Consider the following 14,452-nt stretch of genomic DNA (forward strand, 5'->3'; position numbering starts at 1 on the left):
TACAGATGGCGCTGATGGTTGCTGATCGCCTCGTTCCGAATCGCGGGGCAGTATGACTACGTCGACCATTTCAAAAATTAATCGGCCATCCCACTTTAATTGTCGCCGCCAGGCCCCGCTTGCTACTTTCGCATCCCACCATAAAGAAAGACAAGCGACATCTCGCCTGGCCAACATCGCTCGTGACTCAACATCATTTGTACATTCATTTCCGAAGGGCAGGGTAAAGTGACTCAGTTCCAATTCGAAACCTCTACAGTCTATAAGAGGAGCACCGAGCCTCTTGATCAACAACAATCACTACTATACCAAGCAAGCCGTCCTCCCACTTTCAACAACAGCCATCGCGGGGCAGTTCCAGAAGAATCACCACCGACAATCATGGCCGATCACCTCAAGCAGACGTTCGAGCGCTGCAAGGCCCAGAACCGGGTATGTTTTGCCCTTCTTCTATCCGCCATTATCAACGCCAATGGCTCGGATCTCGACGACTCCAATTGCCAGGAGACACACAGCTGACTGTTTGCGTGATAGGCCGCCCTCGTGACCTATGTCACCGCAGGATATCCCACACCCGAGGTCATGCCCGACGTCATGCTGGGCATGCAAAAGGGTGGTGCTGGTATGACTCCTCTTATTCAGATATTCCTCCTGTATGCTCTTCCTCATCTCGTACTGACACGCCCGCTCGTCCCCAGATGTCATCGAACTCGGTATTCCCTTCACAGACCCCATCGCCGACGGCCCCACCATCCAGACCTCCAACACAGTCGCCCTCAAGCACGGTGTCACCATCGGCACTACCCTCCAGATGGTCCGCGATGCCAGGAAACGAGGCCTGACTACGCCCGTCCTGCTGATGGGCTACTACAACCCCCTGCTGGCCTACGGCGAGGAGGCCCTGCTGCGCGACTGCAAGTCGGCCGGCGTCAACGGCTTCATCATCTGCGATCTGCCCCCCGAGGAGGCCGTCTCCTTCCGCAAGTTCTGCAGCAGCGGCGGTCTGTCCTACGTGCCCCTCATCGCCCCCTCCACCACCGAGACCCGCATGCGCATCCTCTGCTCCCTCGCCGACAGCTTCATCTACGTCGTCTCGCGCATGGGCGTCACGGGCGCCCTCGGCACCCTCAACGCCGGCCTGCCCAACCTGCTGGAGCGCGTCAAGAAGTACAGCGGCAACAAGCCCGCCGCCGTCGGCTTCGGCGTCTCCACGCGCGAGCACTTCCAGAGCGTCGCCGCCATCGCCGACGGCGTCGTCATCGGCTCCCAGATCGTCACCACCCTGATGAAGGCCGAGGAGGGCCAGGGCCCCAAGGCCGTCGAGGAGTACTGCTCCTACGTGAGCGGCCGCACCGGCGACCCCCAGACCGAGCTGACCCGCGAGGTCGGCATGGTCGAGGCCATGTCCGGTGCCAAGGAGCCCAGCGGCGAGAACGTGACGGTTAGCGGCGTCATTACCGACCACGACACCGACAACACGGATTTGATGGCGGAGCTGGCGGCGATGCACGGCAAGATCCCCGACCGCTTCGGCGAGTTCGGTGGCCAGTTCGTGCCCGAGTCCCTGATGACCTGCCTGGCCGAGCTCGAGGAGGGCTTCAACCAGATCAAGGACAACCCTGAGTTCTGGGAGGAGTTCCGGTCATACTACCCCTGGATAGGCCGGCCCGGCCACCTGCAACTCGCGGAGCGGCTGACGGAGCATGCGGGCGGTGCCAACATCTGGTTGAAGCGTGAGGATCTGAACCACACCGGTTCCCACAAGATCAACAACGCGCTCGGTCAGATTCTGCTGGCGAGGCGGTTAGGCAAGACCAAAATCATTGCCGAGACGGGTGCTGGACAACACGGTGTCGCTACTGCCACGGTGTGCGCCAAGTTCGGTATGGAGTGTACCGTCTACATGGGTGCTGTAAGTGATATCTTACATTTGCCTCTTCTTATTATCCCTAAACTCTACATTTGTACGTATACTGACTATTATGCAGGAGGATGTTCGCCGCCAAGCCCTGAACGTATTCCGCATGCGTCTCCTGGGCGCCAAGGTTATTGCCGTCGAGGCCGGTTGCAAGACGCTTCGCGACGCCGTCAACGAGGCCATGCGCTCCTGGGTCACAAACCTGGACGACACATTACATTATCGGATCCGCCATTGGTCCTCACCCGTTCCCCACCATTGTGCGCACCTTCCAGTCCGTCATCGGTGACGAGACCAAGAAGCAGATGCAGGAGAAGCGCGGCAAGCTGCCGGACGCCGTCGTAGCCTGCGTTGGTGGTGGCTCCAATGCGGCCGGTATGTTCTACCCCTTCAGCAAGGACCCGAGCGTCAAGTTGTTGGGTGTGGAGGCCGGCGGTGATGGCATCGACACGCCCCGCCACTCGGCCACGCTCTCGGGCGGCTCCAAGGGCGTGCTGCACGGCGTGCGCACGTACGTGCTGCAGAACAAGGACGGCCAGATCCAGGATACGCACTCGGTCTCGGCGGGTCTGGACTACCCGGGCGTGGGCCCGGAGCTGTCGCACTGGAAGGACTCGGACCGGGCGTCGTTCGTCGTGGCGACGGACTCGCAGGCGTTCGAGGCGTTCCGGATCATCAGCCAGCTCGAGGGTATTATCCCGGCCCTCGAGAGCGCGCACGGCGTCTGGGGCGCGCTGGAGCTGGCCAAGACCATGCCCAAGGACTCGGATGTCGTTATTTGCCTGAGCGGTCGTGGCGACAAGGATGTGCAGAGTGTGGCGGATGAGTTGCCTACTATTGGACCTAAGATTGGCTGGGACCTGCGTTTCTAGATGTCCCTCCTGCGTATCTCTAGTAGGGCACTTGATGGGTGGGTCAAGTTAAAAATACCGGGGTCAAAAGGCGAATAGAGAAAAGAAAACATAGAAGAAGCGTAGATGAGAGCATTGTTTTCACACATATTTGAATAGCATCTTGGAGTTGTCAGGTTTCTTCCACGATTCTCAGGAGGCATCATATCAGATGCCGATTTGTACAAGAGAGTAAAAATATAGTAGTACAATGTTGCCTTTATCTTGACATCCCGTCCGTTCTTTTTTGTCTTTGTCTAGATTGTGGACTTTATACATGCTCCTGCTGCTGTGTAGCAAGCATCTGGAGGAAACGTATTCGTGATGCCCGTAGAGTTGACCAGATTATGCCTATGCCGTCTTGGTCGGTTCGGAGGTCTCCTGAGCCGGCTGCTTCAGCTCGATCATGACCTGTCCGCCATCGGTCTCCTCGCCCAAGACGAATTCCTCCTCGTGCGCCAGCATACGGTCCATCTCGCCCAAGAGCTCCTCACTCGGCGCCGCGCCGCCCGCCTGCTCCGCGACCAACAACTGGTGCGCCTTGGGCGGCAGCCCCATGGCCTCGCGCTCGCGCGCCCAGCGCTCCTGCACGGGGGGCGGACTGCATGACCTTCCACCTCAGCCGCCAGCCCGCGGGCCCCAATTCTTTAAGTCGGCGGGATTTCGCGCCCAACAAGTAGTTGTCGATGCCGCCGAGCTTGTCGATGGTCCTGAGAACGCCGGTGGTGAGGCGCGTGCGGATGAACATCCCCAGGGAGGGCGACCAGAGGCGCTTGGTGTGCCGGTTGGGCTTCCAGTGCGTGGCGGCCTTGATGTGCCATTTGGCGCTGACGGTGTTGCCGAAGCGGATCTTGCTGGTGCCGTACAGGCCGGCGTTGCGCTGCTTGTAGGTGCGGAAGGGGCCGTAGGGGTAGTCGGGGATTTGCTGCTTGGGGACGGTTAGGTGGGTGGGGGTTTGGCGCTGGAGGGGGTCGTCGTCGTGAAGGTGCGGCGGGAGGATACGGCGGCGGCGGTTATGGTGGAGGTGGTCGCTGGTGAGGATGCTGCGAAGAGGCAGCGCGAGGTTATGGGGCGTAGGGAAGCCATGGTGCCGGTGGTTTGCGTAGTCGTGCCAATTGACACAGTTCGCTGTCGTGGTCGGGGGAACTGGCGAGGCAAGGCGGCGACACACAATCGGCGACTTGGAATTGAAGCTCGCTGCTGAAGATTTTGGGAGATCAATTGGATTGGAGCGATGGACGGCCCGTCAGTTTAGGCGGGTCCAGCCTTCAGGTCAGTCAGCTACAGCAGCAGCAAAAGGCAGGCAAGAGCAGCCACCCCGCTAAAAGGTCGATCGCTGGGCCAATCACGAATCACCTGACTTGGCGACTCTCTTCGTGCCTGACAACTGCACTGTTTAGGGGGAGCGACAACATTGATTGACGTGTTGACCGACAAAAATACAAGAGAAAATTGCGAAAGACGAATTGCGATTCACGTCGAATTGATTGAGCTGGAGCACTTGCAGATTGCAAGCAGTACCTCCCAAAATGCTACCACCGGTAGACGAGTCGGTCCTGACTGACAACCCGGACTTTGAGAAGCTGTACAAGTCCTCTCTACCGACATCCTCAACCCCGACGGCTCCACCAAGAAGGATCCCGCCGCCGAGCAGCGTGATGCCGTTCGACAGGTGAGTACAAAAACCGATGATACATCATATAAGCCTCTCTTTTATTTGCTTTTCATGGTGTACAAATAAACTAACAGACATTACAGGAACTAAAGGAGTACCGCCTGAGAGCGACGCGGCAGCATCTGCTCAAGCAGGCCATCGCCACCGCGACTCCCCAGTCCGCCTCTTCGCAGCCGACGGCATCAAAGCAGATCCCGCAGCACGGGCGGACGAGGTCGCACCTGACCCGTGCCTCCTCAAACCCCATCACAGCGGACGGAGGAGAAGGAGGCGCATCATCTCAGCAACAGCAGCTCCCGCCCGAGCTCGTTGATCTGCTGCTGCTCCTCCCCGACTTCCTCGAGAAAGCCCCTCGGCAACTCTTACCACAAGATATGCTGCGTCTTCTCCTGAGCACACCCCCTTCTCCAACTTCCCGTCGCACCTGTCCAGCCTAACAGCCCTCCTCTCAACCCACCTAACCACCCAATCCGCCTCCCTAACCCGCGTCCTCCACCCCACCACCAACGCCTCCTTCCTCCACCGCCACACCGTGAACCTCCCCGTAACCACCTCGGACCTCGTCCTCAAACTCACCGCCACGCGCCGCGAGTTGACAGACGCCCGCCTCCGCACCACCACCACCCTCCTGTCCCACCTGGACCAACACTCCCGTGCTTTGGCCATCCTCATCCGCGCCCTCGAATCCAAGCACGGCCCCGCCGCCCACAGCACCGCCCTCCGCTCCCAGCGCTCCCACCTCGAGGCCGCGCTCTGGGCCGCCTCGTTACGGCTTTTGCTGCTCGAGACCAAAGGACGGGTCTACCCCAAGGGCGCCGGCGGGGCGCCCCGGAACTATCGCCGCCACCTGCGGGACGCGCAGATGCGGCTCGAGGACGCGTCGCGGGTGCGGGAGCGAGAGTTGGAGGACTATGGCGTTATCGTCCGGCCCGGCAATGAGGACGAGGATGGTAGTGACGATGAGGGCGGAATGTCGACCAAGGAGCGGAGGATGCGGGAGATGGCGAGGATTTGGCGCGAGATGGAGGGGAGGCTCGTGGAGATCCAGGCGGATCTGGATCGGTTAGGCAAGAGCTGAGGATATTTCCGTATCATCCAAGTACTTGTTGAGCATGGGCATTTGCTAGCGAGGAGTTTCATGTCGTTTGCGCGCGGGGAGTAAGTTTTGACAACTCATGTTTAATAAGTTGCTATCGGTATCTCTTTCCTTTCAGCAATGGGCCGCTTTTGATACGAACTATCATCACGTAGTCATAAACAAGCACAACTGTAGCATACACCAATAAGTCACAAGTCCAATGCCAGAAAGAGGTATTTCGTGGGAAAGAGATCTTGATTGTTGGTACATCGAAGACGTTTCGCAAGGAGACCGATTTCTATCTAACCGTCTAGCATGATGATGATGATCGGGGCCTGATCCAATGCACCGGCAAGTTTTAACCAGATCCCAATCTAGTTCCTGTCTCATCTCATTTTCCTGTCTCTTCCCAAACCCGAGACCGAGTATACAGGTACAGGATCGCCGTTCTGTTTGTGTCGGGGGTATCGTCACACTTTTCATCGGTCGATCGAAAAAGAAAACGCCGCCCTTTTTTTGATAAAAAGTGACTTCTCATATAACACATCTCTCATTGGTCAAAATAGCCGCATATCTGATTTGTAGGTATTTATCGCAGCTTAACCCTTGACCTTGTAGATGGCCTCGGCCAGGCGGCCGACGTTCTCGCTGGTGATGCCGGCGACGCTGATTCTGCCGTCCTTGGTGGCGTAGACGCTGTGCTCCTTGGCGAGGGAGTCCATCTGGGCGGGGGTGAGGCCGGTGTAGGCGAACATGCCGATCTGGCTGGTGATGTGACTCCAGTCGTGCTTGCTGCCGAGCTTCTCGAGGTTGTCCTTGAGGAGGGCGCGCATGGTGATGATGCGGTCGGCCATCTCCTTGACCTCGGCGAGCCACTGCTTGTAGAGGGCGGGGTCGTTGAGGATCTCGGCGGCGATGCGGGCGCCGTGGATGGGCGGGTTCGAGTACAGGGGCGAACCAAAATCTTGACCTGCGAGTCGATGCGCTTCTTCTCCTCGGCATTCTCGGCCACGATGGAGAAGGCGCCGACGCGCTCGCCGTAGAGACCCATGTTCTTGGCGAAGGACTGAGCCAGGCAGATGTTGTGGCCCTCGGCGACGAAGTGGCGGACGGCGAAGGCGTCCTTGTTGGTGTCGCCCGAGGCGAAGCCCTGGTAGGCCATGTCGAAGAAGGCGTAGTGGCCGGCGGACTTGACGACGGAGCTGATCTCCTTCCACTGCTCGGGGGTGGGGTCGACGCCGGTGGGGTTGTGGGCGCAGGCGTGGAAGAGGAAGATGCTGCCCTTGGGGGCGGCCTTGAGGTCGGCGACCATGCCCTCGAAGTCGAGGCCGATGGTGTCCTTGTTGTAGTAGCGGTACTTCTCGACCTCGAGGCCGGCGTCCTTGAAGACGGCGCCGTGGTTGGCCCACGAGGGGTTGGGGATGTAGATCTTCTTGGCGCCGGGGTAGAAGCGCTCGAGGAAGGCGGCGCCGATGCGCAGGGCGCCGGTGCCGGAGATGGACTGGGTGATAACAAGGCGGTCGAGGGCGGAGGAGTCCCTTGCCGTAGGCCAGGACGGCGGCGGACTTGGTGAACTCGGGGACACCGGTGATGCCGGCGTACTCCTTGTTCAGGTTGTTGGAGACGACCTTCTGCTCGGCAGCGCGGACGGAGGGGAGGACATAGGGCTTGCCCTTGTCATCGCGGTAAGCACCGACACCTGGGGAAACGAGCCAATGTCAGTCACAACTCCGGGGCAAGCTACAGGAATTGGAATGGGCGTGGCCTGTCTTCTTACCCAGGTTGATCTTCTTGTCGAAGGAGTCGGCCTTGAAAGCCTCGGTGATACCTATAGCAGCAGCTGTTAGCTTGTGTCTGGTGGAGGCGAGCTTGTCTGAGCAGGTTTATCGACTTACCCAGAATGGCCTTTCGGGCGCAGGAAAGTTCAGGTTAGCCATTGACGTCGGAAAGTGACAGGTTCAATTGAGTTAAGCTTACATCCTGGAAACATGTCAGTCAGCGCATCTAGTATAGGAATATCAACAAGTCCGGCGAATGGCAACTCACGGGAGGACCCTGGGGCACGTTGGCCCAGGTCGAGCCAGCGCGGACGGCTTGGAAGCGGAAGGCAGAGGCCCGGCGGGCAACGGCTGCACCGCGGGTGGCGACACGCAGAGTGGAGAGCATCGTGATGAAGGGGAAAATCACAATGGGCTGGCTGCAGTATCTCAATGTCGGTATGGAATGATTGAAGGATGCAGAGGAGGGAAATGCAGGTGTATTTTTTATATTCACCGAGGAATCGTATGACTTGGCCGACGAACGGGGTGAAAGCGGGCTGGAGCAATGGGCCAGATCGGAAGCTCCAGAATAATTAATTCCTCACTGGCAACGCCCATCGAACGATGACAGCACAAATTCGCTGCCGGGATCAGCCCTGCAGAGGCGACAGCTTCCTGTGGTCCGGCCGGAAGAATGTTGATGAGCGCCGCCTCCAGACTCGTTCACATGCTTCTATTGGCGCGGGTGTTTTCGGGCCCACATCTTAACCGATCTGCTCCCAAGAAAAAGAGGCTTTGTACCCGTAAGTAGTACCCCGCGGTAACTGGTCAATGGCTGCTTATCGCGTACATATCCGCCATGCACCCCTTATCTCCAGTCCCTTAAGTCCTGCACGTCTTCGCTTACACTGGAATGCACTAACGGCCGGAGTTCAGGAGAGCATGCTACCTCGATGTCGCCGCCTCCTCCACGAAACTGAATATTGGAAGAGGTGAGACCCCCATGAGTCTTGTTCTCGTCTGGCCAAACATTTTCCCTTTATTTTTGTACCCATGATGTTTTGCTCCGTGAGCTTGGTTTTATAATATGTAGCCATCACTAGTCCTTTGGGGACTGGAAAAGGGAAAAGGCACATCCCGCAATTTCATTGAGTCAATGGTCAAAGCATGCCTATTCTTGAATTTAATCCTAGTACTCCCTACCTAACCGAAGCGGGATTCCGCAATACTTCTATACTGTCGTTCGCCACAATGCCTGTAGCTGTCCGACTCAATATCGAATTCGACGGGTAAGAAGTTGTACCTCTTTCGGGTCGTGGGGTAAGGGGACTCCTCAGTCTCCTCGATACTACCTTGGAGATCACTAAACTCAAATAGAATCGACATGATACCCTCTTTAATATCCTTGATAAACGCAATTCTCGAGTCGTCACGACCGGGCATAGCGACGAGATCCACCAGCTCGCGGACCGGGAGACTGCCCTTAAATGTTCTCACTTTAGGCTGCAACCTCCGGACCTTGCCCCAGCAGAAACTATGCTCGTCACGTATATATTGCTGCACGCGCGAGAATTCCTTGGTCGTCAAGTAGAGCTGCTGATACGGCCAGAGATCCGCATGCGTGTGAATCACCATGGTCGCAATGTTGACAACGGCCTCGTACAAGTCGGCCAAAGCGGAGTAGAGGCGGTTCAGCTCACGCAGGGAAATGCGGAATGAGTCATCTTCTTCGCCCCTTTTCAGAAGCCGCTCGAGCTCGGCCTGGACCCGGTTAAGGTTGCCCAGCTCCGAATCAAGCAGCCCGAGGTATTCTTCTCGCGCGGATATATGGGTGGTGCGCAGGCTCCAGTATCGTGACCCCTGGAGCAGCGCTACGTGTGACGGCGACGTGACCCCGTAGACGGCTCTAACTGCCGCTATCAAGTGCGCCCCCATCGTATCTAAGAGGTAGACTTCGTCGCTCAGGCCTCTGAGAATGCCGTCGACCTCTGGTAGCTCGGGGCGGTGTTCCACGTACGCCACAACCCATGCCATCTCTACTGCCGGGGCCCTTTTGTTGTCGCCGAGATCATATCCGTGGGGCTTTAGGTTCTCGACCCACGTTTTGATGAATTCGGGATAGGTGCAACGTAAACATCGCAGTGTGATTCCAATGACCGTGCCCGGGCATATAGTGAGTTGCTCCTGCATCAACTTCCATAACTGGCGAGGCTTACTGGACGCCTCGCGCTTTCCACAGTGGGAACAAACGAATGTCATGTATGTTTCCTTCCGGGTACTGTGAGGGGGCGGTGGCTCCGTGTGTCCGGCCTGGCCCGAAGCGGCACCCCTGTCTTGATGGTTGTCCATGGTCTGATCTGATCGGGTAAGAGGTCGGATATAGCGACGGAGAGCGTGTCGCAAAAAAGCTGCGGAGTATTGTACTGTGTACGCAAAGTGCGAATCCAGATAGAAGTATGACTTAACTTGATGGAAAAGACAGCTTGATGCCGGAATTAGTCTCTTATTTATGTACTTTTACGGCCAGCTCTATCTTCATTCTTGTTCACTAATTTGTGTCTTCCTGAAACACAATTCTTTGTGGAACTCCATCATTTGTTCACACCTATGAATCAGGTTGACTAACCGACAAAAGGGGCCGTTTTATTTCTGACACTTGATTTCCCAAAAGGGGGCCTCTTCAGACATTGCATTGTGATTAATTGCAATAATCTTACCTGGTACGCTGACCTCTTTCAGAAAATAGAGTATCGTATCTTAAGTAGATCAGGGGTTTGATTCACCACAACTGACAGGCCAAAGCCGCCTCAAACACGACGTCTCTCATGCTGCAAAATCCCCATCCCCAGCGCCGTAGTCACCCCCGATTCCCGACCCGCGCCCGTCCCGGCGGCCCGTACCAGCAAAAGTGACCCCCAGCCACCCCCTGCAGCGCCCTGAACTCGCCCAGATCCTTTCGGTACGGACTCACCTCCAGCCCCACGGCCTGATACGCCGCGATGCGTAGCGCGAGCGTCAGGGGGTTGACCCGCATGCCTACGCGTTCCCGCATCTCCCGCAGCAGCCGCGCGGCAAAGTACAGCAAGCTCTCCGGGCACGTGTAGTTCCCGCTCCCGTAGCGACACGCCCCGTTCTCGACGCAGCGGACGACGTACTCCTCCGTCCGCCGTAAGCGTCTTCTCGCAGAGTACATGCTTGCTGGCCTCGAGAGCCAGCATGGCGTTCCGGAAGTGGTGGCTAACAGGAGTAGCGATGTAAACGATATCAACAGCGGAGTCCGCGACCAGCTCCTGGTACGAGGAGTAAACAGCAACCTCGCCGAAGGGCGCGCCCACTTCGACGCAGAAGCCCTGCGCCTTCTACTTGGAGGTGGACGAGGCGACTGCAACGATGTGATGGCGCACATCGTCGGTGCTGCGGACGAGTGGATCCGTAAGGAGGTCCCTGGCAAATCCTGCGGACGGTTCATCAGTCCCTTTTGCCTCGTTGTTCAAATTTCGGATGATATATTACGCTTCGCGATATGCCCCGTGGCCATAATGCCCCAATTGAGGGCAAACGGGATTGCAGGTGCGGATTTCTCCATTGTTCCGAGTGTAGTCCCAGGGGGGCCGGGAAGGAGGAGGTTTGCAAACATCGATGCCAGCGACGACGTTGTTACACGGGGCTGGATGGAAAAAGCACCGTTGGTGACTTGCCCACCCCGCCCGCCACGAAGCCGGTCAAAGTACCCCCTACTTGTGCAAGTTAGGTAATTTCAAGTAGTACGTTGCCTTGTCATTTTCATGTCATGGTGAACGAAACAAGCAACTGCCACCTTCTCCTATATACTCTTCAAGTTCAGGGGTCCAGATTCAGGGGCTCATTGTGGATACTGGCCTTGACATCTCGTGACGCCAAGCCACTACATCTCCAACTGCCATGGTGCAAAATGAGTGTGAGGGTATGGGTGAAGCAACCTTTGTTGCGCTGGGGAGGAAAGCGTGGGGTCGTGGCATTCTAATTAAAAGTAAATGCATGCTCTGCCGTGCTTTGAGTCTTCGGTTGATATGACACCATTTCAGAATGATACGCCACTTGGCAAGCACAAAAGCCAATAGTTCCCTATCGAAATGAAACAAGAGACGCAGCTATGGGAACCCCGCTCCTTTCATGTCAGCACAGCGTCAGCGCTAGTATGCTACGCAGGTTATAATTCGTCTTTCCTGCCATCCATCATGCCTCAATGCTGCCGATCAGCTAGAGTTGGTTGTTGTCGTCTGGCATGTATTGGAGTCTGCTTTGCTACAAAACGCATCGTACATATGCAGGGTAAGATGATGCCACCCCCTTCCTGTGGCGGCAATAATATAACTCAGTCATGACAGTAGCACTTCGAGAGAGCTTCCCTGGATGTTTTCCCAACCTGCATTGCCCTAGATCGAGTACTCGAATTGCACCAGAAAATCCGTCATTGACATGGCACTACCAATACTACCCCTGCTGGAAGTGGCGGCAATATTGGTTGGTATCCCTCCCCCCAAAACGAAAAACCGTGATGGACAGGCCTCATACGTCACAGGGTTTCGGACACGTAGTGTACCAGATAATCTACAACATCTTCTTGTCGCCGCTACGGAGATTCCCGGGCCCGTTGCTGTATACCGCCACCAGCATTCCTTACGACATTGCTAATGCCAGAGGCGACGCCGTCACGGTCCTGGCCCGTCTGCACGACAAGTACGGGCCCGTGGTACGCGTGCGCCCGACGGAGCTTTCCTATATCGACGGTCACGTGTGGAAGGACGTGTACGGATTCCGCTCGGGCAAGGAAGAGTGGTTCAAGGGTGATGTGATCCACTACCTCAACGGCGTCCCGGGCATCATCAGCGCCCCGAAAGATGCCCATCGACGTTACCGTCGCAGCCTGGCGCATGCATTCTCGAGCCAGGGTCTCCAGGAGCAGTCGCCGAGAATAGGAACTCATGTCGACCGGCTGGTCGAGGGCCTGGGCCAACACAGCGAGGCGGGGCCCATCGACATGGTTCCGTGGCTCAGTTGGGTCACGACCGACATCATCGGCGACCTGGCGTTTGGCGAGAGCTTTGGCTGTCTGGAGAACCAAAAGGAGAATGCCTGGTCGGCCTTGACGTCGAAAATCCTGCGCCCCGCCCTGGTGATTGGCATCGCCACCCGCTGGCACATGACCCTGCTGGCGCCGCTGTTGTATCCGCGCGACCTTTTCAAGGGGCTGATGTCCACAGGCGAAGAACTCCGAGAAAAGCTGCGGAAGCGGCTCTCGTTACAACGAAAGCCGCGGCGACTTCTTCGACCGCATGCTGAAGCACGGCCTGATTGTCGAGGACAAGGCGGCCTTCAAGGAGACCAAGGACGGCCAGGAGGGAGTCACGTTCGAAGAGCTGGAGAGCAACGCGCAGGACATGGTCTTTGCCGGGTCCGAGACCACGGCCACGCTGCTCACCAGCACGATCCACTTCCTGATCCGCAACCCCGCGGTGCTCGCCAAGGTGACGCAGCTGGTGCGCGCGACGTACGGCCGCGACGAGGACATGACCATCGCGTCCACCGCCCCGGCCGCGCTGCCGTACCTGGACGCCGTGCTGCAGGAGTCGATCCGGATCCATGACCCGGTGCCCATCTTCGCGCCGCGCGTGGCACCGCGGGGTGGGGGACACGGTCGACGGCGTCTTCGTCCCCGAGGGCACGCGCGTCTTCTGCGCCAAGTACGTGGCGCACCGGTCCGCGCTCAACTTCGCGCGGCCGCACGACTTCGTCCCGGAGCGCTGGCTGCAGGGCAAGCCCGCCGAGTTCGCCGACGACAACCGGCACGGCGTGTTCCAGCCCTTCAGCTTCGGGCCCCGGAACTGCATCGGCATGAACCTGGCCAAGGCGGAGATGCACCTGATCCTCGCGAAGCTGCTGTGGCACTTTGACTTCGAGCACCCGGAGGACGGCGACGATTGGGACAGCTGGTCTATAGGACAGAAGGTGTTGTTCTTGTGGATCAAGCCGCCGATGAAAGTTTCTATTCGAAAGAGGAAAAACCTGGAGGCTGAGAATGCGGCATAACACTGATTTTAGGTACCAGCAGTATGGCCATGAGAGCCTTTTCTCAAGTTAGACACTGCTGTTAATCGCTTGGCATAGAACTACAGGTACATGGTGTTTAATACACAATGACGACATTATTGGTAGAATGTTGATAGTATTGGCCTTTCTATTATTTGCCTCAGCTATGATCAACCCGACCGTTTCTCAGCGTACGGTCGTCCAATGAGTCATGTTAAGAACCTATTTGGGTTGCACATCCGCAGTGAAGCTGACGCTCTGGCTCTTCTTTCCCTTGTTGGCCTGATCGAGCTTGACCTAGTGTCCGATTCATATTAGCATACTGTTCACGTACTTGGAGATTATGTACTCCATATTCTCTTCACCCTGATGGTTCTTCTTCCTGGATGAGATAAACTTACATTGGCCGCCAACTTCTTCTGAATATCCGCCAACTGCGCGTCCTTATCCTTGGAGCCCCGCGCCTGCTGGACCTGGACGAGCATCTCGAAGGTGCGGAGCTTGAGGACCTTGTTCTTGGTCTTGCCGACGTCGAGGGCCTGGGCGGCGGCGCCCGAGGCCGCGGCCACGGCGCTGTTGAAGGCCGTCTCGGCGTTCTCGGCCGTCTGGCGCGCGGCCACGAGGATGGCCAGGTCCGATTTCGAGACGGCGCCCGGGTTGCTCATGTCGACGGGGAAGGCCGCGTTGGTCTCGGCCAGCGCGCTGCCGCCGACGCCCGACGAGATCTGGAAGGTGTTGTACTTGCGGAAGGTGAGGGCGCGCTTGTCCAGGGGGCGGCGGGCGAGGACGCCAGGGGGCGGCGAAGGCGGAGGCCGCGAGGGAGAGGAGGACGGTGAAGCTGGAGAACTGCATTTTGGCGGTTGATGATGGATAGGTCGACGGACTCGGAGAAGATCGGTGGTCTTGGGCGGAAAGATGACTAGCAACTAGGTACGAATGAACGGAAATACAGCACAGCTGTGTAAAGAATGAGAAAGGTCAAGATTAACAAACAAGATACCGGTCTTAGCAGAGAACGAAGATCAGACGAACGTCGAAGATCATGAAGATCTTATATGCTGT

The 14,452-nt window shown here is 57.4% G+C and overlaps 7 protein-coding genes across 7 annotated transcripts; 3 read left to right on the top strand and 4 right to left on the bottom strand.

Moving 5' to 3' along the window:
- Positions 1 to 381: 381 nt before the first annotated feature.
- Positions 382 to 2,790, top strand: PG997_000125 (Tryptophan synthase; the record flags this gene model as incomplete). The annotated part of the gene is made up of 5 exons (XM_066804440.1): positions 382 to 432; positions 535 to 622; positions 699 to 1,912; positions 1,989 to 2,111; positions 2,194 to 2,790. 5 exons carry the CDS (start codon positions 382 to 384, stop codon positions 2,788 to 2,790), a joined length of 2,073 nt encoding a protein of 690 aa, XP_066674213.1.
- Positions 2,791 to 3,159: 369 nt separating this feature from the next.
- Positions 3,160 to 3,894, bottom strand: PG997_000126 (mitochondrial 54S ribosomal protein bL28m; the record flags this gene model as incomplete). The annotated part of the gene is made up of 3 exons (XM_066804441.1): positions 3,160 to 3,393; positions 3,419 to 3,736; positions 3,811 to 3,894. 3 exons carry the CDS (start codon positions 3,892 to 3,894, stop codon positions 3,160 to 3,162), a joined length of 636 nt encoding a protein of 211 aa, XP_066674214.1.
- A 443-nt stretch (positions 3,895 to 4,337) lies between these two features.
- Positions 4,338 to 5,561, top strand: PG997_000127 (uncharacterized protein; the record flags this gene model as incomplete). Its single annotated transcript, XM_066804442.1, has 3 exons — positions 4,338 to 4,463; positions 4,567 to 4,791; positions 4,878 to 5,561. 3 exons carry the CDS (start codon positions 4,338 to 4,340, stop codon positions 5,559 to 5,561), a joined length of 1,035 nt encoding a protein of 344 aa, XP_066674215.1.
- Positions 5,562 to 6,160: 599 nt separating this feature from the next.
- Positions 6,161 to 7,727, bottom strand: PG997_000128 (aspartate aminotransferase; the record flags this gene model as incomplete). The annotated part of the gene is made up of 5 exons (XM_066804443.1): positions 6,161 to 6,466; positions 6,520 to 7,062; positions 7,118 to 7,260; positions 7,339 to 7,429; positions 7,608 to 7,727. 5 exons carry the CDS (start codon positions 7,725 to 7,727, stop codon positions 6,161 to 6,163), a joined length of 1,203 nt encoding a protein of 400 aa, XP_066674216.1.
- A 797-nt stretch (positions 7,728 to 8,524) lies between these two features.
- PG997_000129 (uncharacterized protein) lies at positions 8,525 to 10,907 on the bottom strand (the record flags this gene model as incomplete). Its single annotated transcript, XM_066804444.1, has 5 exons — positions 8,525 to 9,729; positions 10,039 to 10,053; positions 10,293 to 10,680; positions 10,726 to 10,775; positions 10,835 to 10,907. 5 exons carry the CDS (start codon positions 10,905 to 10,907, stop codon positions 8,525 to 8,527), a joined length of 1,731 nt encoding a protein of 576 aa, XP_066674217.1.
- A 951-nt stretch (positions 10,908 to 11,858) lies between these two features.
- PG997_000130 (cytochrome P450) lies at positions 11,859 to 13,390 on the top strand (the record flags this gene model as incomplete). Its single annotated transcript, XM_066804445.1, is given in 3 exon segments — positions 11,859 to 12,601; positions 12,615 to 12,905; positions 12,928 to 13,390. 3 exon segments carry the CDS (start codon positions 11,859 to 11,861, stop codon positions 13,388 to 13,390), a joined length of 1,497 nt encoding a protein of 498 aa, XP_066674218.1.
- A 222-nt stretch (positions 13,391 to 13,612) lies between these two features.
- Positions 13,613 to 14,434, bottom strand: PG997_000131 (uncharacterized protein; the record flags this gene model as incomplete). Its single annotated transcript, XM_066804446.1, has 3 exons — positions 13,613 to 13,687; positions 13,792 to 14,316; positions 14,423 to 14,434. 3 exons carry the CDS (start codon positions 14,432 to 14,434, stop codon positions 13,613 to 13,615), a joined length of 612 nt encoding a protein of 203 aa, XP_066674219.1.
- Between the last annotated feature and the right edge of the window lie 18 nt (positions 14,435 to 14,452).

The sequence above is a fragment of the Apiospora hydei genome, assembly GCF_038363865.1.
Source record: "Apiospora hydei strain CBS 114990 chromosome Unknown utg000002l_segment0_segment0, whole genome shotgun sequence".
Taxonomy (NCBI): Eukaryota; Fungi; Ascomycota; class Sordariomycetes; order Amphisphaeriales; family Apiosporaceae; genus Apiospora; species Apiospora hydei.